Source organism: Mobula birostris, chromosome 13 (genome assembly GCF_030028105.1).
Source record: "Mobula birostris isolate sMobBir1 chromosome 13, sMobBir1.hap1, whole genome shotgun sequence".
In the NCBI taxonomy this organism is placed as follows: domain Eukaryota; kingdom Metazoa; phylum Chordata; class Chondrichthyes; order Myliobatiformes; family Myliobatidae; genus Mobula; species Mobula birostris.
The window spans coordinates 31,672,892-31,696,414 of record NC_092382.1 but is presented as its reverse complement, the minus strand read 5'-3'; the positions used below and the strand labels follow the sequence as shown (position 1 = coordinate 31,696,414).

The following is a 23,523-nucleotide window of genomic DNA, read 5'->3' as shown; positions in this document are numbered from 1 at the left end:
CTGTTTATTTCATCTTTATTCTCCCATCTGTTTCAGGCTGTGGTACAATCGGTTCAGTGAGACCGGGAGGAAGGAACTGAGATCTCTGCAGGAACCCAGACCCAGACTGAGAGTGTCCGTGTGAACATCTGAATGTGTGAACATCCCCGCCCGCGGGATGGGGACATTTTGGCCGATTCCCCGCCCTCCCCTTTAACTCCCGCCCCGCCCCCCCACCTTCCCCTTACCCTTAATGACCGCGCGCCAGGTTTAATTCCCAACCGTTCTAACGGAGCTAGTTCCGTGCTCGCGCTTTGCGTCGATCTTTGCGTGCCCGTACTGACGTATTTCCGTCTCCTGTCCAGTGGCGCTGCTTCCGCCAGATGTGCGGGTTTGAGACCCCCCCCCTTCACGTGAGACCCGGGGAATTACACAGACAGGAAGAGCCCGGGGTCCGGGGCTCAGTCTGGGACACCGGTGTCCCGGGTGGGATTATCCCGGGAGAGAATCCTTTTGCTCCCTTTGCTGAGGACGGTGCATTCGGCAGTCTGGCTGATATAATGATATTAAATTGACAAATACCTCGGCAGTGACCCTGGATCTGTAGCGATCTCAGACACGGCCCTGAAGTGTGATTTAATAATCATCGGTTCCCCGATACAGTGACGGTGAGAAACGGGACTGATTATTCAACCGGTCACCCGTTGTCGCCGGTCAGTTAGTTCTGTGTGACTGTGATTGAGTCGGGAGCAGCTTATTTATTCCCGCACGTCAGCAGCTCACGCATTTAACTCCATGCTCCGTCAGACCATCCCTCTGCACATGTATCCTCCTTATCACTCGTTCCGCCTCACCTTTCTCTACTTCACACTTCGCATTCCGGAACCGTGTAGTCCCCACCTGTCCTTTATATTTCATCTCGCTATCCTCTCTCACATTCTGGATCCCTGCCCCCTGCAGATTTAGTTTAAACCCCCCCAAGCAGCCCTAGCAAACTTTCCTGCAAGAATGTTAGTACCCCTCCAGTTCAGGTGTAAACCATCCCGTCGGAACAGATCCCACCTTCCCTGGAACAAAGCCCAATTATCTAAAACCCTGAAGCCCTCCCTCCTGCACGATCCTCTCAGCCACTATTGATCTGTATAATCCTTCTGTCCCTCGCCTCACTCACACGTGCCCCACCTCCCCCTCGTACCCCATCCCTTATTTATTATTTATTATCATTATTATTTTTCCCCATTTTTTTCTCTCCCTTTATTCTCCCTCTGTGCCTCTCACTATAGTGGGTTTCACTTCCCCCTTTCTTTCTCCCTAGGCCTCCTGTCGCATGACCCTCCCCCTCCTCCATCTCTGTATACCTTTTGCCAATTAACTGTCCAGCTCTTGGCCCCATCCCTCCCCCTCCTGTCGTCTCCTGTCATTTCAGATCTCCCCTTCCCCCTCCCACTTTCAAATCTCTGACTATCTCTTCTTTCAGTTAGTCCTGATGAAGGGTCTCGGCCCGAAACGTCGACTGTACCTCTTCCTAGAGATGCTGCCTGGCCTGCTGTGTTCACCAGCATTTTTGTGTGTGTTCCTTGGTTAATGTGGCGGCCAGGGATGGAGTGAGACACTGACTTACAATGGCCACTGTCGCACACAGAATCTATGGCGAAGGAACATACGGTGCCCGTGGATACAATCCCGGAATCGAGTGTGTTATTGATTGTAATAACAGTATTTTAATTTGTGTTTTATATCGTCTTGGGTATTGCATGTATGTTTGAATTCTAATAATTTTCTCATTGAAAAAACTAATGTGCATATGTCTCAGATATTCACACATACACATATACATGTGGGTTTTGGGGAGGAAGGGTGAGGGGTTTGGGAGGAAGAGGAGTGAGGGGATGAGGAGTGGACTGATGAGACGGTGACCGTGGCGAAGTCACTGACTCAATAGGGGACGAAAAGGGGTAAAAGTTCCTGTCACAAACTGGTGGTTTGAGACGGGGTGAGGAGGAGTGAAACGACAGGAAGGGAGTGGGAGTGGTGTGACCAGGAAGGAGGGAAACTGATGGGACGGGGAGGGAGGGGAAGTGATGGGACGGGAAGAGACGGGAAGTTACAGGACTAGGAGAGAGGGGTCTGATAGGACAGGGTGGGCAGGAACAGGATGGGGAGTGTCTAGGGAGTGACTTACTCAATAGAGCAGGAAGGGTGGGTGGTTACGATCCTTCGCAAATAAGACGAGCTGCAAGAAGAAGGGGGTGCGGACAGGGGAAAGGGGGAGCGAGGGGTCAGGACGCGGTCAGGGCTGATGGACGGAGAGTTGAGTGTCGTAACGGAGGGAGAGGGGAGATACTCACTCAACGACGGAGGGAAGGGAAATTTCCCATCGGAAAATGTTCACCACCCAGGATGTGGTGGATGGCGGGAGAAAGGACAAGGGGACAGAGAGGGGAGGGTGTCAGGAGTGACGGGGTGAGTAGTGGAGAGACTCACTGGGTAACAGAGAGAGAAGCGGCGATGAGGAGAGGCGAAAATTGGCATCGCAAAATGGCAGCCGACCATCATAAAGTGCACAACATCGAGGTGGTGGGGAGAGGAAAGCGAGGGGAGGGAGAGGAGGGGTTTGTGAGTGATGGAATGGGAAAGGGGTTGACAAGATGGTGAGTGTGAGGGAGTGACACACTTCGTGGTGGAGGAAGTGGGAGGGAGGGTCACACCCGGTCACTGAGTGTCTGTCTGCAGAAGGTTAAATGGAGAGTTGGGAGAGCTGAGGGTGGGGGGGAGGAGAGGAGGGATGAGGAGTTGAGATTGAATAAACAGGGAGGGAAGCGAGTGGGAGATGAGGACAAGGGTGTGACTATTTCTACGATGCTGGGAGAGCAGTTATCAATAGCAGCCATCACAAAATGGCCACCAGCCAGGGTGAGACGGGCGGTGATAGAGGGGACAGAGAGCGGAGTGTTTCAGGAGTGACCGGATGGCGAGGGTGGGACAGACCGACTTGTAACAAGGGAGCTTGAACTGGGGGGTACCCACGGGGAGGAATGTGACCACAGGAATATTACCCACCAACCCCCCCCCCAACTCCGTCTCCAAAATCCCGCCTTGATTTTTCTCTCAGGCCGCTCGGCCCGAATCCTTTGGGCTGTCCCGTGGAGCGGGAAACGTGTCATCACCGCGGCCCGTCAGAGGCTGGGGTGGGCGCCGGTTTGCTGGAGAAGATGGAGGCGAGATCCGGCGGTGCGGGCTGGTTAGCGTGGATCACCACCATTCTCTGTGGGTGGGGGAGAGGGAGGGATCAGATTGAGGAGGGGACGGGAGAAAGAGAAGGTGAGGAGAGGAGACGGGATCCACTACCCACTCCCTCAGCCTCCCTCTCCCTCCGTCCCCTCTCTCCACTCCCTCTGTCCCTCCATCTCTTCCCCCCACCTCTCTCTCTCCCCAGCCTATCCTCCTCTCCCCACCCCTTTCATTCCCTTTCTGCCCCCATCTCTCTACCTCTCCTGCTCTCTTGCTCCCTCTTGTCTCTCCCGACCCGCTTTCCATCTCCCCTCATCTCTTCTACCCACGTCCCATCCCCCGCCGCCCACCCCCCCCAGGTGCACAGGAAGATCCCACTCACCACCGGAGGCCGTGCGGCACAGCACTCGAGGTTCCTGCAGTTGACGATGGCCGTGAGGACAGACATCACCAGGGAGACCAGGCAGTTCACCAGCAAAATCACCGTCACCCCGCTCACAGACCTCTGCCAGAGGGAGAGAGGGAGACATGGGGTGAGAGAGGGAGAGAGAAGGGCTCGGGCCGGGGAAGACAGACAAAAGAGGGGGATGGGGGTAGGGTTGGGAGCGGGAGTGTGGAGTAGGCGGAGGTGGGAGACCCAGACTGGGGGGCGATGGGTGAGGAAGAGAGGGGGTGGGTGGGAGAGAGATGGGGAGAAAGAGGAGAGGCGGCAGGGAATAGTTGATAGCGGGAGAGTCAGACGGGGGGAGAGGGAGCGGTGGGAGACAGAGGGTAGAGGGGGGAGGGAAACGTGAGAGGCAGGAGATAGAGGTAGGACAGGGAGGGAAAGGTGGAGAACGGGGGGGGGAGAGACGGAGAGGGGTGAACGAGGTAAAAGAGGGAGAGGGGTGGGAAATCGAGAAGAGTGAGGGACAGAGAGGGGTGAACGAGGGAGAGGGGAGAGAGGGGGTGAGAGACGGAAAGGGGGAAAGGGGGGTGAAAGACAAAGCTGAGCAGAGAGGAGATATAGAGTGTGGGAGAGTTGAGAGTGTGAGAGAGAAGAGGGGTAGTTCCGAGGGAGGGGTGAGAGGGGAAGAGATAGTGAGGGGGGGAGTGAAGAGGGAGAGATGGCCAGTAAGAAGGAGGAGGAGAAGAGCTGTTTGGGTATGGGGGTAAAGTCGGGGGAGAGGGAAGGAGCGCGTTGGGTGGGGAGAGAGGGGGAGTGTGGGAGAGGGAGATGTGTTTACAAGTGTTGGGGGGAGTGAAGAGAAATCTCTGGTAACTCCTGTCTCAGGAATGTAGCTTTCTCTTCACGGAACACACCAGGTTTTGGGTGACGGAGAGGGGGTGACAGGTTTTGGGTGACGGAGAGGGGGTGACAGTGGTGACAGGTTTAGGGTGACGGAGAGGGGGTGACAGTGGTGATGGAACACACCAGGTTTCGGGTGACGGTTCCCTGAAAGTGGGGAGACGGAGAGGGGGTGACAGGCGTGACAGGTTTTGGGTGACGGAGAGGGGGTGACAGTGGTGATGGAACACACCAGGTTTCGGGTGACGGTTCCCTGAAAGTGAGGAGACGGAGAGGGGGTGACGGGTGACAGGTTTTGGGTGACGGAGAGGGGGTGACAGTGGTGATGGAACACACCAGGTTTAGGGTGACGGAGAGGGGGTGACAGTGGTGACAGGTTTTGGGTGACGGAGAGGGAGTGACAGGGGTGACAGGTTTGGGTGACGGAGAGGGGGTGACAGTGGTGATGGAACACACCAGGTTTCGGGTGACGGTTCCCTGAAAGTGAGGAGACGGAGAGGGGGTGACGGGTGACAGGTTTTGGGTGACGGAGAGGGGGTGACAGGTTTTGGGTGACGGAGAGGGGGTGACAGTGGTGATGGAACACACCAGGTTTAGGGTGACGGAGAGGGGGTGACAGTGGTGACAGGTTTTGGGTGACGGAGAGGGAGTGACAGGGGTGACAGGTTTGGGTGACGGAGAGGGGGTGACGGGGTGACAGGTTTTGGGTGACGGAGAGGGGGTGACAGGGGTGACAGGTTTAGGGTGACGGAGAGGGGGTGACAGTGGTGACAGGTTTTGGGTGACGGAGAGGGGGTGACAGGGGTGACAGGTTTTGGGTGACGGAGAGGGGGTGACAGTGGTGATGGAACACACCAGGTTTCGGGTGACGGTTCCCTGAAAGTGAGGAGATGGAGAGGGGGTGACAGGCGTGACAGGTTTAGGGTGACAGAGAGGGGGTGACAGTGGTGACAGGTTTTGGGTGACGGAGAGGGGGTGACAGGGGTGACAGGTTTTGGGTGACGGAGAGGGGGTGACAGGGGTGACAGGTTTAGGGTGACGGAGAGGGGGTGACAGGTTTAGGGTGACGGAGAGGGGGTGACAGTGGTGATGGAACACACCAGGTTTCGGGTGACGGTTCCCTGAAAGTGGGGAGACGGAGAGGGGGTGACAGGCTTTGGGTGACGGAGAGGGGGTGACAGGTTTAGGGTGACGGAGAGGGGGTGACAGGTTTTGGGTGACGGAGAGGGGGTGACAGGGGTGATGGAACACACCAGGTTTCGGGTGACGGTTCCCTGAAAGTGGGGTGACGGGGAGGGGGTGACAGGTTTAGGGTGACGGAGAGGGGGTGACAGGGGTGACAGGTTTAGGGTGACGGAGAGGGGGTGACAGTGGTGATGGAACACACCAGGTTTCGGGTGACGGTTCCCTGAAAGTGGGGTGACGGAGAGGGGGTGACAGGGGTGACAGGTTTAGGGTGACGGAGAGGGGGTGACAGGGGTGACAGGTTTAGGGTGACGGAGAGGGGGTGACAGTGGTGATGGAACACACCAGGTTTTGGGTGACGGTTCCCTGAAAGTGGGGTGACGGAGAGGGGGTGACGGGTGACAGGTTTTGGGTGACGGAGAGGGGGTGACAGGAGTGACAGGTTTAGGGTGACGGAGAGGGGGTGACAGGGGTGACAGGTTTTGGGTGACGGAGAGGGGGTGACAGGGGTGACAGGTTTTGGGTGACGGAGAGGGGGGTGACAGGGGTGACAGGTTTTGGGTGACGGAGAGGGGTGACAGGGGTGACAGGTTTTGGGTGACGGAGAGGGGGTGACAGGGGTGACAGGTTTTGGGTGACGGAGAGGGGGTGACAGGGGTGACAGGTTTTGGGTGACGGAGAGGGGGTGACAGGTTTTGGGTGACGGAGAGGGGGTGACGGGTGACAGGTTTTGGGTGACGGAGAGGGGGTGACAGGGGTGACAGGTTTTGGGTGACGGAGAGGGGGTGACAGGGGTGACAGGTTTTGGGTGACGGAGAGGGGGTGACAGTGGTGATGGAACACACCAGGTTTTGGGTGACGGTTCCCTGAAAGTGGGGTGACGGAGAGGGGGTGACGGGTGACAGGTTTTGGGTGACGGAGAGGGGGTGACAGGGGTGACAGGTTTTGGGTGACGGAGAGGGGGTGACAGGGGTGACAGGTTTTGGGTGACGGAGAGGGGGTGACAGGGGTGACAGGTTTAGGGTGACGGAGAGGGGGTGACAGGGGTGACAGGTTTTGGGTGACGGAGAGGGGTGACAGGGGTGACAGGTTTTGGGTGACGGGTGACAGGTTTTGGGTGACGGAGAGGGGGTGACAGGGGTGACAGGTTTTGGGTGACGGAGAGGGGTGACAGGGGTGACAGGTTTTGGGTGACGGAGAGGGGGTGACAGTGGTGATGGAACACACCAGGTTTCGGGTGACGGTTCCCTGAAAGTGGGGTGACGGGGAGACGGGGCGGTGAAGGCGATGCTCGGCATCCCCGCCATCGCCGGATCGGACACCGGGAACAGGAGACCGGAGATCCCGGGGATTTACGGGGATGTCGCCGGGACTGGAGGGACTGAGTTACGGAGAGAGGTCGGGCGGGTTGGGAATTTATTCCCGGGAGTGTCGGGGTGACCTGACAGGGGTGTGTAAAACCACCAGGGGTACGGACAGGGTGAACGAACACAGACATTTCCCCAGGGTCGGGGAATCGAGATCCAGAGGGCGCAGGTTTTAGAGATTTAATAGGGGAGCCTGAGGGGAAACTTTTTCACCTAGAGGGTGGCCCGTCTGTGGAAGGAGCTGCCGGGGGAAGTGGCGGAGGGAGGGACGGGGGGGAGGGGAGGGGGGGTTCTGAGGGAGCTTGGCGTGGAGGGAGGGAGCGCTACCGGGAGGGAGGAAAGCGTCGCGGGAGAGGGGAAGGCCGAGTGGAGATCTCCGGGGGTTGAGGGGGTGTTGAGGGCTGGTTCGCCAGTGTATTGGGTGTGCGGGGCGGGGGGTGGGGTGCGGAACACTCACCATCCGGCACCCGGTGTAGCAGTACCCGATGCAGGGGAAGACCCGGACGGTCAGCGAGTACAGGATGACGGCGGGAGGGCAGGCGAGAGCGCAGATCACATTCGCGACCAGGCAGGCGATGGTCTGTCGCAGAGGGAGAGAGGGAGGGAGGGAGGGAGGGAGGGAGAGGGAGAGAGAGAGAGAGAATGGGGTGGGGAGGGACAGTGATGGGACAGAGAGAGATAACGGACGGGGGGGATGGACGGAGAGAGAGAGACTGGAAAGGAGGAGAGCAGCGAGAGGAAGGCAGGAAAACGAAAGGAAGAGCGGAGGGGAACAAGGGAGAGAGAGAGAGAGAAATTGGAAGGGAGAGGGGGAGAAAGGTGAAAATGGAGAGGAATGAGAGAGTGTGAATGAAGGGAGGAGGGACAGAGAGGGATAAAGCCTGAGAGAGGGGAGAGAGAGGTGGAGGGATGAGAGAGGGGATGAGAGGGGGAGAGAGGGGGATGCGATAAGGGGGGGAGGGGGATGGGATAAGGGGGGAGGGGGATGGGATAAGGGGGGAGGGAGAGGGGGAGGGAGAGAGGGGGATGGGATAAGGGGGGACCCGGAGACCGGGAACCGTAAACCGTGAACGGTGGGGAGTGTCGAGGGACGGGGGGACTCGGGGAGAGAGGGACAAAGATCAGGAGGGAGGGGAGGGGATGGGGGGACATGGCCGGGGAAGAGAGAGGAGGGAGAGGGAGGGGAGACGGAGAGAGGGAGGGGAGGGTCGGGGTCGGGGAGAGAGGGACAGAGATCAGGAGGGAGGGGATGGGGGGACATGGCCGGGGAAGAGAGAGGAGGGAGAGGGAGGGGAGACGGAGAGAGGGAGGGGAGAGTTGGGGGTCGGGGTCGGGGAGAGAGGGACAGAGATCAGGAGGGAGGGGAGGGGATGGGGGGACATAACCGGGGAAGAGAGAGGAGGGAGAGGGAGGGGAGATGGAGAGAGGGAGGGGAGAGTTGGGGGTTGAAGTGCGAGGTCGGGGTCGGGGAGAGAGGGACAGAGATCAGGAGGGAGGGGATGGGGGGACATGGCCGGGGAAGAGAGAGGAGGGAGAGGGAGGGGAGACGGAGAGAGGGAGGGGAGAGTTGGGGGTGGAAGTGCGGGGTCGGGGTCGGGGAGAGAGGGACAGAGATCAGGAGGGGAGGGGTGGGGGGACATGGCCGGGGAAGAGAGAGGAGGGAGAGGGAGGGGAGACGGAGAGAGGGAGGGGAGAGTTGGGGGTCGGGGTTGGGGTCAGGGAGAGAGGGACAGATATCAGGAGGGAGGGGAGGGGGGGACATGGCCGGGGAAGAGGGAGGAGGGAGAGGGAGGGGAGACGGAGAGAGGGACGGGAGAGTTGGGGGTCGGGGTCGGGGAGAGAGGGACAGAGATCAGGAGGGAGGGGGAGGGGGGGCATGGCTGGGGAAGAGAGAGGAGGGAGAGGGAGGGGAGAGTTGGGGGTTGAAGTGCGGGGTCGGGGTGGGGTTGTTTTTATTGGTGGGGGCGGGGGTCGATGTTATTGTTCCCTTTTGTGCGGGAGGGGTGGGTTTTGTGGGTTGATGATCGGGATACCGTTCTTTTTGATGTAGGGGTGGGCTGGGAGTTTGATTTTTCTCTCTGATCGACTTCCATGCTCTTTCTTTGTTTCGTGGTGATGTTCATGGATACCCGCTTTAATAATAAATTAATCTTTGAACTATCCGCTCCGAGCGGAACTTCCCGCTGTCCAAACATTTTCATTCCGATTCCCATTCCTGTTCCGACCTGTCAACCCATCGCTTCCTCTTGTGCTAAGATGAGGCCACCCTCAGGGTCCAGGATCAGCACCTTATATTCCGGCTGAGTACCCCCTCCGCAACCTGATGGCATGAACATGAATAGTGGACTGCTGACTGGCACTGGAAAAGGGTCTGGCCAACAGGAATCCAGAATGAATGTTCACCATTGTCAACACATACATTGCCCCTTCATAGTGTGGGTGGGGGTCATCAATCGAATCTGCTGCTTCAGAAGTCCATTAAATCGTTCAATCAAGCCAGCTGCTTGGGGGTAATAAAGTATATGGTGGACCCAATAAATACCTTGCTCTTTCTCCCAATCCTGGATCTGTTGCCCTGTAAAGTGGGATCCATTATCTGACTGTATTTCCTCGGATGTGCCATAATGTAACAACAGGTATTCCACCCCGGAATAGTGGACTCCTGACTGGTACTAGGAAAGGGTCTGGCCAACAGGAATCCAGAATAAGCGTCCACCTTTGTCAAGACATATTTATCATTCTTATGTGGGGGCAGGGGTCCAATGTAATCAATCTGACATACTTTCGCCGGGTACGGAGCCTCTCTTAATATGGCCGAAAGGTCCACCCGGGACAGAGCGAGACTTGACTTGCTGGCAGATAGGACATTCCGACACAGTAGTCCGACAGTCATCCACCGTCAAAGGTCTTGTCCCCACTCTCGCGTCCCCTTCTCCGCGGGACGGCCGGACTGTTCGTGGGCCCATCTAACTAGAGGCACTGTAGTAGCAGATACCGCAGCCAAGCCATCTACTTGATTATTGTGGAGCGTCGTAATGTCCTCCTGGTGGGCATTCACATGATACACATAAATATCGCGCCTCCGCACCTCTTGTCATACCTGCTGCCAATATTCCTTGCCCCAGATAGGTTTATTATGAACTGCCCACTGGTGCATCTGCCAGCTCACCATACAGACAGCCATTCCATTAGCCACCGCCAACGAGTCGGTATATATCCTAATTTCCTTGGTGGGGAGGGAAGAGGGCAGGGTAACCGCCACAAGTTCCGGCAGCTGACTGGATCCGTCCTCTCCTTCTTGTATTAACTGAGAATCGTCCGAGGGTCGCAGGGCAGCGGCCTTCCACGGTTGGCCCTCTCACACCCAACGGTTCCAGCTGTCCGTAAACCAGGCACCAGCCTTTTCACCCGATGTCAATTCCTCGTACGGCCGGCCCCATCGAATGGGGGAGGGTTCGAGAGGGGGAGCCGCCTTCTCTTTCTCGGTTCCCGCTGTCATAGGTCATCTGGCTACTTGTTCCTGAAGACGGCTGACTCCTTCGGATACTTTAGTGGCCCGGTCCTGTATATACCATTTCCAATTCGATATGGATGACTGCTGTGCACGGCCCTGCCTCACCTTCGCATCTGGGGCGAGCACCCAGGACATAATAGGCAAATCAGGTCGCAACACCGTGGAGTCTGATCCCGTGATGGACTCCATTTCCACCAGGGCCCAATAACAAGCCAGGAGCTGTCGTTCTAACGGGGTATGTCGTCCGGCAGCCTCCGGTATAGTGCGTGATCAGAACCCGAGGGGCACCCTCCTCCCATTCTGCAGCTGCCACAGACTCTACACGGCCACGTTATCATGAACAGACACCGTAATTCATACGGGGCCCCCGGGACCCGAGGTGAAAGGGGAAGAGTCTGTTCAGCTGCCATTTTGGACTGCTCGAATGCCTCCTTTTGCTCATCTCCCCACGTGAGTTTGCTCTTCTTACGAGTGACCGCGTACAGTGGTTTCAGTAGGAGAGTCAATTCGGGAATATGTCTTCTCCAATATACCAATAACCACATAAAGCGCCGAACTTCTTGTTTATTAGCGGGAGTAGCTGTGGTTTGTATTTTATTTCGTACCTTTTCCGGTATAATCCTCTCCCCAGCATGCCAGTGGATCCCCAGAAACGTCAGGGATTGACTGGGACCTTGAACCTTATCTTCATTCACAGCCCATCCCCTCTCTCGCACACACTGTAACAGGGACCGCAGCGCCTCTGCGACACCCTCCCCGTCCGGTCCCTGCAACATGACATCATCGATGTAGTGGTGAACTCCGACGTTAGGGGGCAGTGCGCAGGTCTCCAGATCACCTGCCACTATCCCGCGGCATGAGGTCGGACTATGGACAGGTCCCTGTGGCAAACGAGTGAAGGGATATTGCCGACCGTTCCAGGTGAAAGCCAACTGCTCCTGTGATTCCTCCTCCAAGGGAATCGAACAGAAGGCGCTGGCCAGATCAATAACAGCATACATCGACCATCTGCATCATCCGAAATATCATCTACCAGCGTCACTATGTCGGGCACAGCAGAACTCAACGGGGAAGAGTATCGATTCAATTGTCGACAGTCAACAGTCATTCACCAGGACCCGTCTGGTTCCTTTACCGGCCAGAGCGGGCTATGGTACGGGGACGTGGCGGGTCGAATAACCCCAGCTTGCTTCAAGGAGGCAATAGTTTCAGTCATTTCCTTGTGACCTCCCGGGATCCGGTATTGTGGAACCGACGCTAACTGCGTCGGTGGAGGGATAATCAGGGGCTCCCATTTTGCCCTCCCGACTACACCCGCATGCTGCGGATCCCAAAACTAAAGGTCCCTAACGATGTCTTCAATTGCACTCCCCGTAACGCATTCATTCCGAAGATGCGCTCGGTGGTTACAGCAATTAGGACAGACACAGAACGCGGGACGTTTTTGTCAATCGTTCCTCGTACCGTTACTTCCTGGGCCCTAGTAAGGGCACTACCCCCACCCCCCATCCCTTCAATATTATACTCGGGTCCCCTCCACTTATCGGGGTCTCCCGGGATCACAGTATGTTCTGCCCCAGTATCGACCAGAGCAACAGTCCGTTGATAATTTCCCTTAGCCCAATGGACATAATGGTACATAAGGCCTAGGGTCCCCCGGGTCCACAACGAATGGATCTTACATGTCGGGGGAACCCGGCCACCCCAAACGCCCCCCCCCCGCAGGTCCGGGAGGGTTTGGGAGGCCGTCATTTTCCGGTCTCCTCCTGTATGGCCATTTTTCACTACATCCTGCAATCCAGCTGACGATGGGTACAGTGAGAAGGCAGGAGGAGCAGGAGGGCCCACTGGCGTCTTCCCAGCTTTCATGTGCTCACGATACATAGCATACAATACACTAGTCGGCACCCCGTCAATCTTCTCCTTACTGACATCTGCTTTCAAAAGGGTAGTGAACATCTCCCCTGCGCGTCAGGGCGGGTTTCCTAGTCCCATTGGTACCATTAGTACCTCCTCCCCACCGCCAATATTCGTTAGCCGTGTGGAACGGACTTGGGGTTTAACCACCTGCAAGTCCGAAAGGTTCGCCGAGGCATTAGTCACGTCCTCCACATCCTCCTGAACTGAGGGCCCCAATAATGCAAGAGCCACACCCTGAATGGATGGGGCGGCTGACCGCACCAATCTCGTGTACATCCCTCCGGTGAATTCCTCTTGGTCGGGATCTCGACCCCGTCGCCACTGTGCGTCCCAGTCCCCAGACATCCTATTGACCAGGGCCTGTTGTCTTCAGCGGTGAATGCCTTCAGCGGCAGTCTCCCAGTCCCCCTGTACCTGTGAATCCCAATCAAGGGGGTGCCGAATACCTTCTTAACAGCATCCAACACTTGAAAAAAGAACCTATCCGCACGGGGAGATTGGCGTAACTCAGTGTTAATACGGGGATTCGAGGTTAAAGACCCTAGCCTCGCTTGTTCTTCAGGATGAAAGGTTATACTAGCCCCTCTATCATCCCACAAGGGGAGTAACCATTCCGCTAGCGACTCCCCAGACCTTTGCTTAAAACGGGCAGCCATCTCAGATAGCTCCTTATCATTATACTCGAGAGTCTGTACTCCCGGCTGCCCGGGTACAGTCTTTTGAGAAGTCATCACAGCAGGCCGAGCCTGCAATGGTTCTGGGGGAAAAGCAGTTTCCCCCTCACCAAAGGACCCATTATCATTATCATTATACCATATATCCCCATCCCAGGTATCTGGATCTCCCTTGGGTAACAACATTGATCTTATCTTCACGGCATCGGGGGTATAATTCTGGCGGCGAACCGCCTCCTGATGTTTAATTTGCACTAGCCTACATGCCATCTGAATTCCCTTCTCCTCAGCTTCCTGCGCCCTATTCTGACTGGTCCTCACCACCTCAATCATGACTGAGCACCTCTCCTTCACAGCATTCCGTCATCCCTCAACGTATCTCTTTCTTGTTCCACCTCACGGGTCCTTTCCAACTGTTGGCGCAAGGCTGTGGCCAGCAGCCAATAGCCATCGGTATGAGAACCTTGATTTGATGGAAAATTTATTTCTCACAACAGTCTAGCCATCTTACTTCCCCATTTCTCGCCAGTATTATCTAGGCGATCATCCCAGTTTATGGGAGGTCCCAGCTTAGCAAGGGTGTTAGCAAGCGCAGCAAACCCATCAGTATTATCCGCCCACCTTCTTCTCACAGAAACATCTGACTGATGCTAAGCTGGGACACATCATCAGTGATGTTACCTGGGGTCGTCAGGTGTTTCGGGTCTTTCAACATCATACACCCTCGCCCAGGCGACCCAGCCGGGGATCCCTGTGTCCTAGCAGCTACCCATGGATCTGCCCTCTTTATCCAGAGCCATCCTGACGCTTTCTCTGCCGCATTTATGGTGGTAGAAATGGCTCTCCTTCTTCTCTCTCCCGTGATTCCAAGTGCAGTGTGTACTTTGCAGAGCGACTGGCCTGCAAAGCCACGACACCCGACCTCCACGGGCCAGCACTCTGCTCTCCAGCCTCTTCTCTGCAAGTTGTTCTTCAGATCTTCATACTTGGCTCGTTTCTGCTCGTGGGCCCCCTCCATGCGTTCTTCCCGCAGCACGGTAAGCTCCAGCATAGGGACGTGCTTCAGTGAGTCAGACCACAACACAGTGTCGGGCCGCAGTGTAGTCTCTGTGATGTGGGGAGGAAACTGCAGCTGTTTTCCCAGGTCTGCTTTTAGCTCCAGTCCTGCGCAGTGAAGAGCAACCCGGTTGCTTTCTGGTGTCTGTTGGTCTTTCCCCCTCTTTGACAAAGCAGATGGTATTCTTGACCGGACTTGTTTTCTGGCAGATGTTAAGGGTGTTGCAGATTGTCTCCGCAATTGTCCGGAGGACCTGGTCATGCCGCCACCGATAACAGCCATCAGCAAGAGCTCTGGGGCAGCAGCACAGAATGTGCTCCAGCGTACCGGTCGTCTCACAGAGGGGGCAAGCTGGTCGTTCTGCAGGGCCCCAGCAGTGCAGGTTGGACGGGCTAGGAAGGACGGCAGAAACAGCCTGGATAAGGAACCTGATGCGGTGTGAATCCACCTTCCAGAGATCATTCCACGTGATCTTTCACTCCATCACCTGCTCCCATTTGGTCCAGGCTCCTTGTTGTTTCATTGCCACCGCTCTGCTGGTCCTCTCCTCCTCCACAGCTGCCCTTACTTCATTCTGGACCAGTTCTCGTCACTCTTTTCCTTGTACTTTGTCAAACTGGGGGACTTCAAGGCCTCCGAGTCTAACTCTCCCCTTGGCGACTGCCCCCACCAGCACTTTGTGACGCAGTTGCGCCTCAGCTTCTCCCACCACAGCTTCCGTTCTCCACTCTCTTCCAGTTCTCACCACCACTCTTGCTCCGGCAACCTGTGGATCTGAAGATTCCCGAAACTGCAGCACCTCTCTTGCTCACAAAACCTTCAACTCCTCCTCGATGGATTTCAGGAGGAGCCTTGGTTTGCAGTTACTCCTGTACAGAGCGATGCTGCTGATGTTCCTTGGTAAACCCAGCCATCTTCGCAGGAACCGGCTGACTGCCCTCTCTAATTCAGCAACAGTGGGAATTGGAAACTCAGAGAAGCAGTGGCCAGAGGATTCTGGGTCGTATACCGTGCTGGTAAATCCATGTCTTAATCCGCCCTGGAAGGCCAGTCCTGTCACCTCTGGCAGCCATTGTTCAAACTCCCCACAGGTGTTCCTTATTGCTGCCTTATCTCTGAGTGTTGCATCAAACCTCTTCACAAGACTTTTAACAGGATTCTCTGTGATGGTAGGGGTTGGAATGTCCTCAATAGAGAAATTTCTCCTGTGCTCTCCCCCTTCTCCAGCACTACAGATCCTGATTTTACAGGCTTAAAGGACATCCTTGCCCACCTCATCACCCTTTCCAGCCCCTTCAGAATCCACACAGCACCGGGCACTGACTCCGTAGTGATGGTCAGATCATCCACGAAGGCTCGTATTGGTGGTTGGCGGATCCCAGATCTTCATTTCGGACCTCGACACCCCACTGCTGATTCCCTTCTCCTCATCATACGTTCTTACCCCGACCATTGTCCAGAGCCCCAAACTCTGCCCTGTGCAGACCCCCCTCTGGTTTCTGACCCTTCTTTGTTGAAGATCCAACTAATGGTTTCCCATTCTGCTTTCAGTCTTTAGAGGACAGGGTGTTTTCAACAACCCTTTAGAAGCAGGGGAAATGACCCATAACGTGGAAATGAGCCCTGAATAAGGAGGTTAACTACCAATGTCATTCTTCCTCAGCCCAGAGATTAGAGGGGTGAAGAACATCGCAGACACAACTGCAGTCACCTCCACTTCTTCAGTCTGCAGGAAATTCAAGGGAAACCTCTTCACCCACAGAGTGGTGACTATTTGGAACTCATCCACAGGGAAAACCAGGGGTGAACAGCAGGGGTGCATTTGAAAGGACTGTCGTGGAACAGAATCACTGGCAGTGTCCAGCCGGCCTGAGTTGACTCTCTACTGTACACTAGGTGTTATAAATTCACTAAGTACTGGAGACAGTGTTTAAAATAGAACTGATTTATTTGTCACAGATCTAGTACCATTAAAGGTGAATGTGTAGAAGAAACTCCTCCCATGCCCAGTGACCAGGGTGCAGAACTGGGTGTGGTGAGCAGCAGCAATAATTGCAGAGTTCAGCACCGACAGTCACTCTCAAAATTGCATTCAGCAACATCTGGCAAGCAGCTTATTGAAACTTCCTCCCCAGTGTGAACCCGGTAGTGTGTCATAAGAGTAACATGCTGTAAGGTTTCACTGCTAACGTAATGGCCTCTCTACACTGTTTCACTGCTGAGGTTTGTCTGTAGCAGCAATGTTTAGGTTCATTATCATCATCATCAGGTGCCAAGCCCAGCTTGAGCTTTGACTGCCATGGCCCACACACTCCTGTTTCGGGTCAAGTGGATCAATTCATTGGTATTCCATTCCAATTCTCTGGCTGCTGTCTCCATCATCATTTGTCTTCCTCTTGATTTCTTCCCTTCAATCTTTCCCATAATTACCGTGCATTCTGACTCCTCTTTCCTGATCACATGTTCAATATGATGCAAAGAATATCATGGACAAAATGAATGTCTAACGAGGATGTCATGAACAGAGCAAACACAAAAAGTGAAATGTTTAGGTTACGACTAGAGATAACAGGGTTTTCAAGTGTGGAGCTATCCAATGACAGAAATATTCTTCCTTGTAAGTCTGGAAGAGAGATTTTCATGGTCTTTTGCTGGGAACAGATGAGAAGATGCAACTGGAGAGAGTGGACTGTTTTTCCATTTTTTTTGTTTACTTCACTAACCATATAGTCAAAATAAGAATTATAAAGCTCAATCGTTTTATCACATATTGTGGACTGTTTCTTATTTCAGGGTACAGTACTGATTTGTAACAGGGGACACATCACACAGCATCCACCCAAATGAGATTTCTTAACTTTGGCCGGGCTGCGGGACTATCCCCTGCTACTAGCCGAAGCGAGAGTTACATAAGGTTAGATGACTGCGTGAATCGCTTCCCACATTCACAGCAGGTGAACGGTCTCTCTCCAGTGTGAACTCAATGATGTACATTAAGTTGATTTTGCTGAGAGATTCTCTTACCAAAGTCTGAGCAAGCGATTGGCCTCTACCCAGTGTGAACTCGCTGGTGTCTCTGTAGTTGAGATGTCCAAGTCAATCCCTTCCAACATACTGAAGCCTGAGTTGTACTTCTCCATCAAAGCTACGTCACAGGCTCCGCGTAGACGCATACTTGATGTGGCACGCTGGGCCGTAACATACGCCGTAGCCTAACATGCACCTTCCCAAAAATGTAACTACGTGTCACGGCGATGCAGACCGCAGGATCTGTGATTGGTCCGCTTGGTAGCAGTGCATTTCCTGTTGCTTCGACGTTGGAAAATGGACCTAATCGAGGAGAGATTAAGTGAGGAAGTCAGAAAATATGTACATTTGTACCACACTTTGTCGGCAGACTATGAAGACTTGCAAATGGCATCAAATTCGTGGAAAGAAATTTTGACAAACCGGTTTGGACGTCGTGGAATGCACAATGGAAAAACTCTGCGTTGCAGTAAATTCAATAAAAGTAACTTCTGTTCAACGTCTATTAGCTCCGACTCCAACAAGATATACTCAGCAGTCGCCATCATTTCCAGCTCAACACGAGTCAATTCAAAACAGTGGGATAGAAAGCCCAAAGCCAACTAGCATTTTGGCAGAGCGACGAAGACACACGAATGCATAAGTAGAAATGCTCACAACGGCATAGGCCACTTGCATGGGCTACTGCGTAGGCTACACTGTAGAACCTATGCAGAGGTATAACTCAGGCTTCAGCAGGTGAACGGCCTCTCCCTAGAATGAACTCGCTGGTGTGCTTGTAGGTGGGATGACCGAGTGAATCCCTTCCCACATTCTGAGCAGATGAACGGCCGCTCCCCAGTGTGAACTCGTTGGTGACTCTGTAGGTTGTATGACTGACTGAATCTCTTCCCACAGACTGAGCAGGTGAACGGCCTTTCTCCAGTGTGAACTCGCTGGTGTGTTTGTAAGTGGGATGATCGAGTGAATCCCTTCCCACAGTCTGAACAGGTGAATGGCCACTCCCCAGTGTGAACTCTCTGATGTACCTTCAGTTCAGATGACCGTGTGAATCCCTTCCCACAGTCTGAGCAGGTAAACGGCCTCTCCACAGTGTGAACTCCTTGATGTATATTCAGTTCAGATGACTGAGTGAATCCCTTCCCACAGTCTGAGCAGGTGAATGGCCTCTCACCAGTGTGAACTCCCTGATGTACCTTCAGTTGAGATGAGCAAGTGAATCCCTTCCCACAGTCTGAGCAGGTGAATGGCCGCTCCCCAGTGTGAATTGACTGGTGTCTCAGTAGGTGGGATGACCGAGTGAATCCCTTCCCACAGACTGAGCAGTTGAATGGCCTCTCCCTGGTGTGAACTGACTGGTGTCTCAATAGCTGAGATGACAATGTGAATCCCTCCGCACAGTACGAGCAGGTAAACGGCCTCTCCCCAGTGTGAACTGACCTGTGGGCTTGTAGGTGGGCTGACTGAGTGAATCCCTTCCCACAGTCTGAGCAGGTGAACAGCCTCTCTCCACTGTGAACTCGCTGATGTACCTTTAGTTTAAATGACTGAGTGAATCCCTTCCCACAGTCTGTGCAGGTGAACGGCCGTTCCCCAGTGTGAACTCTCTGATGTACCTTCAGTTCAGATGACTGAGTGAATCCCTTCCCACAGTCTGAGCAGGTGAACGGCCTCTCTCCAGTGTGAACTCTCTGATGTACCTTCAGTTCAGATGAGCAAGTGAATCCCTTCTCGCAGTCTGAGCAGGTGAATGACCATTCCCCGGTGTGAACTCGCTGGTGAGACATTAGGGTGGATGACTAAGTGAATCCCTTCCCACAGTACGAGCAGGTGAATGGCCACTCCCCAGTGTGAACTGACCAGTGTGCTTGTAGGTGGGTGACTGAGTGAATCCCTTTGCACACACCGAGCAGGTGAACGGCCTCTCTCCAGTGTGAACTTGGTCAGATAACCAAGTGAAATTTCCCCACAAACTGAGCAAATGACTATCCTCTGCCCAATGTGAACTGACTGGTGTGTCCACAGGTGGGATGACTGACTGAATCCCTTGTCACACCAAGAAACGGTGAATGGCCTTGTCCCAGTGTGAACTTGCTGATGTACCTTCAGTTGAGATGACCGCATGAATCCACTCCCACTGTCTGAGCAGATTAATTGGATCCTGTTTAAAATTACGGGCATGCCAGTCGGTCCGATGATCGAGTGAATACCTCCCCACAGTCTGAGCGGGAAGGATGATTGAGTGATATCAAATATTAAATACCTCGACAGAGACAGCAAAACTGATGTGTTGTGTTCTAGATCCCCGTAGACAAATTCCTTGTCGTGTTTAACCTGTAAAAAGATTTACAAAATCCATCAATGGGTGTAGGACAACCTTTCAGATGAGATCACTTGAGCTGTCAAGGTGTGATCTGGCATCACTCTGTTACAGTGAGGTTCAACCCAAGTTAGAGAGAGAAATCATTTTCTAACTGGGTACAGTGCTGGTATCTAGAATGATCATCAAACTCTCTGATGCTCTTCCTGTCTCTATAAGAATGGGGCATTTCTGCCATCTCCAATCTGTGACCTGACTCAGTTTGCCTCTCTCCATTGGTATTATTCCCTGTTCCCACTGAGCTGCATGGGTTCCTGTCCCCACAGTAACTGAAACACTCTCACACAATAACCGGCAGTGCATTCCACGCACCCACCACTCTCTGTGTAAAAAACTTACCCCTGACATCCCCTCGGTATCTGTTTCCAAGCACCTTAAAACTATGCCCCCTCGTGTTAGCCATTTCAGCCCTGGGAAAAAACCTCTGGCGATCCACACGATCAATGCCCCTCATCATCTTATACATCTAAAAAAGGCTCTAAACATAAACAAGGAAATTATACATTGCTGTGGGAATTTGCCAGAAATACTGTATACAAAATTATGACAGTATAGATAGGGTAAATGCAAGCAGCTTTTTCCACTGAGGTTGGGTGGAATGACAACCAGAGGTCATGGGTAAATGGGGAAGGTGAAAATTTAACAGGAACATTTGGAAAAGCTCTTTCCTGAAATGGTCATGAGAGTGTGGAATGAGATGCCAGCACAAGTGAAGAATATGAGCTCGGTTTCACTATTTAGAAGAAATTTGGATGGGAGCCTGGATGGTAGGGGTCTGAAGGCGAAAGTCCCAGTGCAGGTAGTTGCAGTAGAGACCTTAAATGTTTTTTCAGCATTGACTAGATGGGCCAAATAGCCTGTTTCTGCACTGAACATCCCCATGTTTCTATGACAGAGCAGCTGGACAAACTTGTCTGGAAGGGAAAAGGTAGGAGTGACAATGGAGCAGCAATGGCTGGAGTTTCTGGGAGCAATTCCGGAGCTGAGTGACCGATACATCCCAAAGAAGTGGAAGCATTGGAAAGGCAGGAGGACACAACCATGGCTGAAATGAGAAGCCAAAGAGAAGGCAAACAAAAGAGCAAAAGCTATTGGGAAGCTTTTAGAAACCAACAGAAGACGACTAAAAAAAAAAGTCAGAAGAGCACGGGGGTGGAATTATGATATTGTAGTCATTAATGAGTCTTGGTTGCACCCAACAGTCTGAGGCATTTTGAGGAACAAAATGTCCAGGGCCTCAATATCTCTTGAAAACCAAAGTTCCCTGCACCAGTTACCTTTCAACTTTTATTTTGGCAGGCACATACAAACTAGACACCTTCAAAATTTCACTTCTGAAGGCCTCCCACTTACAAATACTCCTTTGCCAGAAAACAGCTTGTCCCAAACCACACTTGTCATATCCTTTCTGATACCATCAAAATTGACCTTTCTCCAATTTAGAATCTCAACCCGTAGTGCAGACCTCTCTTTTTCCATATTTACTTTGAATCTCATGGAATTATGATCACTACTTTCTGGCACCAGCCCTGGATCATTTCCTAACAGCTTATTGCACACTTCTACGTTGGGAATTCTATGAACTGATTAAGGGCACATTTGACAAACTCTACCCCATCTAGTCCTTTTACAGTATGGGAGCCCCAGTCAAAATAGGGAAAGTTAATATCACTTACTGAATCAACCTTTGTTTCTTGGCATGGTCTACCATCTCTCTACAAATTTGTTCCTCTAAATCCCTCAGACTGTTAGGTGCAACCATGTCCCAATAATGGCTACAGTATCATAATTCCCTGTCCTGAGCTCATCTGGCTTTCCTACGATGCTTCTTGCATTGTGATATACACAGCTCAGCACATTCATCGCACCATGCTCAACCATTTGATTGCTGACTCTGTCTGAGGTCTGAACAACATCCGACTGGTGTCAAGAAAACAAACTCTCCCTCATTGTCACAAAAGCAAAGGAGCTGATTGTGGACGACAGGAGGAATGGAGACAGGCTAACCCCTATTGACATCAATGGATCTGGGGTTGAGAGGGTGAACAGCTTTAAGTTCCTCGGCATAAACATCACCGAGGATCTCACATGGTCTGTACATACCGGCTGTGTTGTGAAAAGAGCACAACAGCATCTCTTTCACCTCAGACGGTTTTAGAAGTCTGGGATGGGGCCACAAATCCTAAGAACTTTCTACAGGGACACAACTGAGAGCATCCTGACTGGCTGCATCACTGCCTGGTGTGGGAACTGTACTTCCCTTAATCACAGGAACCTGCAGAGTGTGGTGCGGACAACCCAGCGCATCTGTAGATGTGAACTTCCCACTATTCAGGACATTTACAGAGACAGGTGTGTAAAAAGGGCCCAAAGGATATTGGGGACCCAAATCACCACAACCACAAACTGTTCCTGCTGCTACCATCGAGGAAACGGTACCACAGCAAAAGGACCAACAGGCTCCGGGACATCATCTTCCACCAGGCCATCAGACTGATTAATTCATGCTGATACAATTCCATAACTATGTTATATTGACTGACCTATGTACAAACTATTTATTATAATTTACTATAAATTACACATTGCTGATTTAGCTGGAGACATAATGTAAAGATTTCTACTCCTCATGTATATGAAGGATGTATGTAATAAAAGTCAATTCAATTCAATTCACCCTCTCCACTATCTGTTCTGTCATTCTGGCTCCCATTCCCCCAACAACTTATTTTAACCACATCATCCTCTCCCCACACTAGCACTAGCGAGCCTTACCACTAGGATATTAGTCCCCTCTTGTTCTGTTCCCCTAATGAACGAATCCCCTATCATCCCTTGACTTTCCTCTGCCAGGTAAATCCCCCCAACAGTTTCTAAAGTGGTCCACCTGTTGTTGTGTGGGATGGACACAAGAGTACTCTGCGATGGCTATTTAACCTCATTCCCCTTCCTGACTCTCACCAAGTTTCCTGTGCCCTGCACTTCAGGTGTAACTCACCTCTCTTCATGTCATATCTATCACCCCCTCCAGCTCCTGGATGATCCGGAATTCATCCATTTCAAGTTCCAACCCCTTAAACTGCAGGGTTACAAGCTGCAGCTGGATGTACATCTTGTAGGTGAGGGCATCAGTGACACTGGAGGTCTCCCCACCTTCCCACCAATGTCCCCTCTAATTTGTAATGACCAGTGTGCACATAAATCTAGTATTGTGCTTTTTCTACCTAGTGTGCACAGTGAATTTTATATAGAGTGGTATTCATTTTAACAGCTATCAAATCATTGTCGATAAGAACTTTGATCTCTTCTGGGTTTGATCGAGTCCCATCTGCACTCTCACACAACCTATGTAACAGGCCTGTAACGGGTAATGAAAGATTTTCTCACCAGAGCTTTTGCACATTGTCCATATGTGGTTTGCTTGCTAAATTACGCTTCAAAAAGTCAGATTTCAAAATATCACTCCACTTCTGCCCACTTCTCCAGCAACTTTTGCATCACCACAATACACACAGGTGACACCAGTTTCTGTATTGTACATAAATATTTCCCCTGAACCCTCCTGAGGAATTGAGGATATATTTAAAAAATCATTTTGATCCTATGTAACCTCTGGCTGCAAGGATAACTGGGACTGAATAGGAATTTTTGAACTGAAGTAAACTCTGTCTTCTGCGGTTAGCTAAGACAGGCTCATTACTGGTTCTCTGCAGCTTGCAGAGAGATGCACTGAGAGCTGACGACATTATACCTTGCACCCTCTTTAGCTGATAATATTATACATTGTATGCTCATTTGAGTAAAGGGAGGAGGACTCACCGACAAGGACAGGAATGAACATCTCTCTGTAATTAAATCAGGGCCTTGCAAAGGGAATACCTGATAAGGACTGGACAATATA

General features: G+C 52.7%; 3 protein-coding genes across 16 annotated transcripts in view; 1 reads left to right on the top strand and 2 right to left on the bottom strand.

Annotated features, from left to right (window-relative positions):
- LOC140208714 (NACHT, LRR and PYD domains-containing protein 3-like) overlaps nucleotides 1-1,734 on the top strand; it is a 39,777-nt gene extending 38,043 nt beyond the window's left edge. The window contains 1 exon segment of the mRNA XM_072277594.1: nucleotides 37-1,734. Coding sequence (XP_072133695.1) covers nucleotides 37-124 — 88 coding nt within the window. The 3' untranslated portion in view covers nucleotides 125-1,734.
- The window catches only part of LOC140208694 (NACHT, LRR and PYD domains-containing protein 3-like), a 247,788-nt gene that overhangs the window by 98,828 nt on the left and 125,437 nt on the right, over nucleotides 1-23,523 (bottom strand). The window lies entirely within an intron of this gene.
- LOC140208709 (uncharacterized) overlaps nucleotides 1-23,523 on the bottom strand; it is a 53,367-nt gene that overhangs the window by 22,407 nt on the left and 7,437 nt on the right. The window contains exons 2-4 of one of the 4 annotated variants that reach the window (XR_011888881.1): nucleotides 19,506-19,576; nucleotides 3,593-3,715; nucleotides 1,672-3,244 (exon numbers count right to left, since the gene is read on the bottom strand). Coding sequence is in view for 1 of the 4 variants with exons in the window: in XM_072277586.1 (XP_072133687.1) it covers nucleotides 17,974-19,029 (1,056 nt within the window). In the remaining 3 variants the exon portion in view is untranslated. Of the gene's footprint in view, nucleotides 1-1,671; nucleotides 3,245-3,592; nucleotides 3,716-7,507; nucleotides 8,088-13,129; nucleotides 19,577-23,523 lie in introns of those variants that run through there. The other 3 variants (XR_011888882.1, XR_011888883.1, XM_072277586.1) reach the window with 3 other exon arrangements.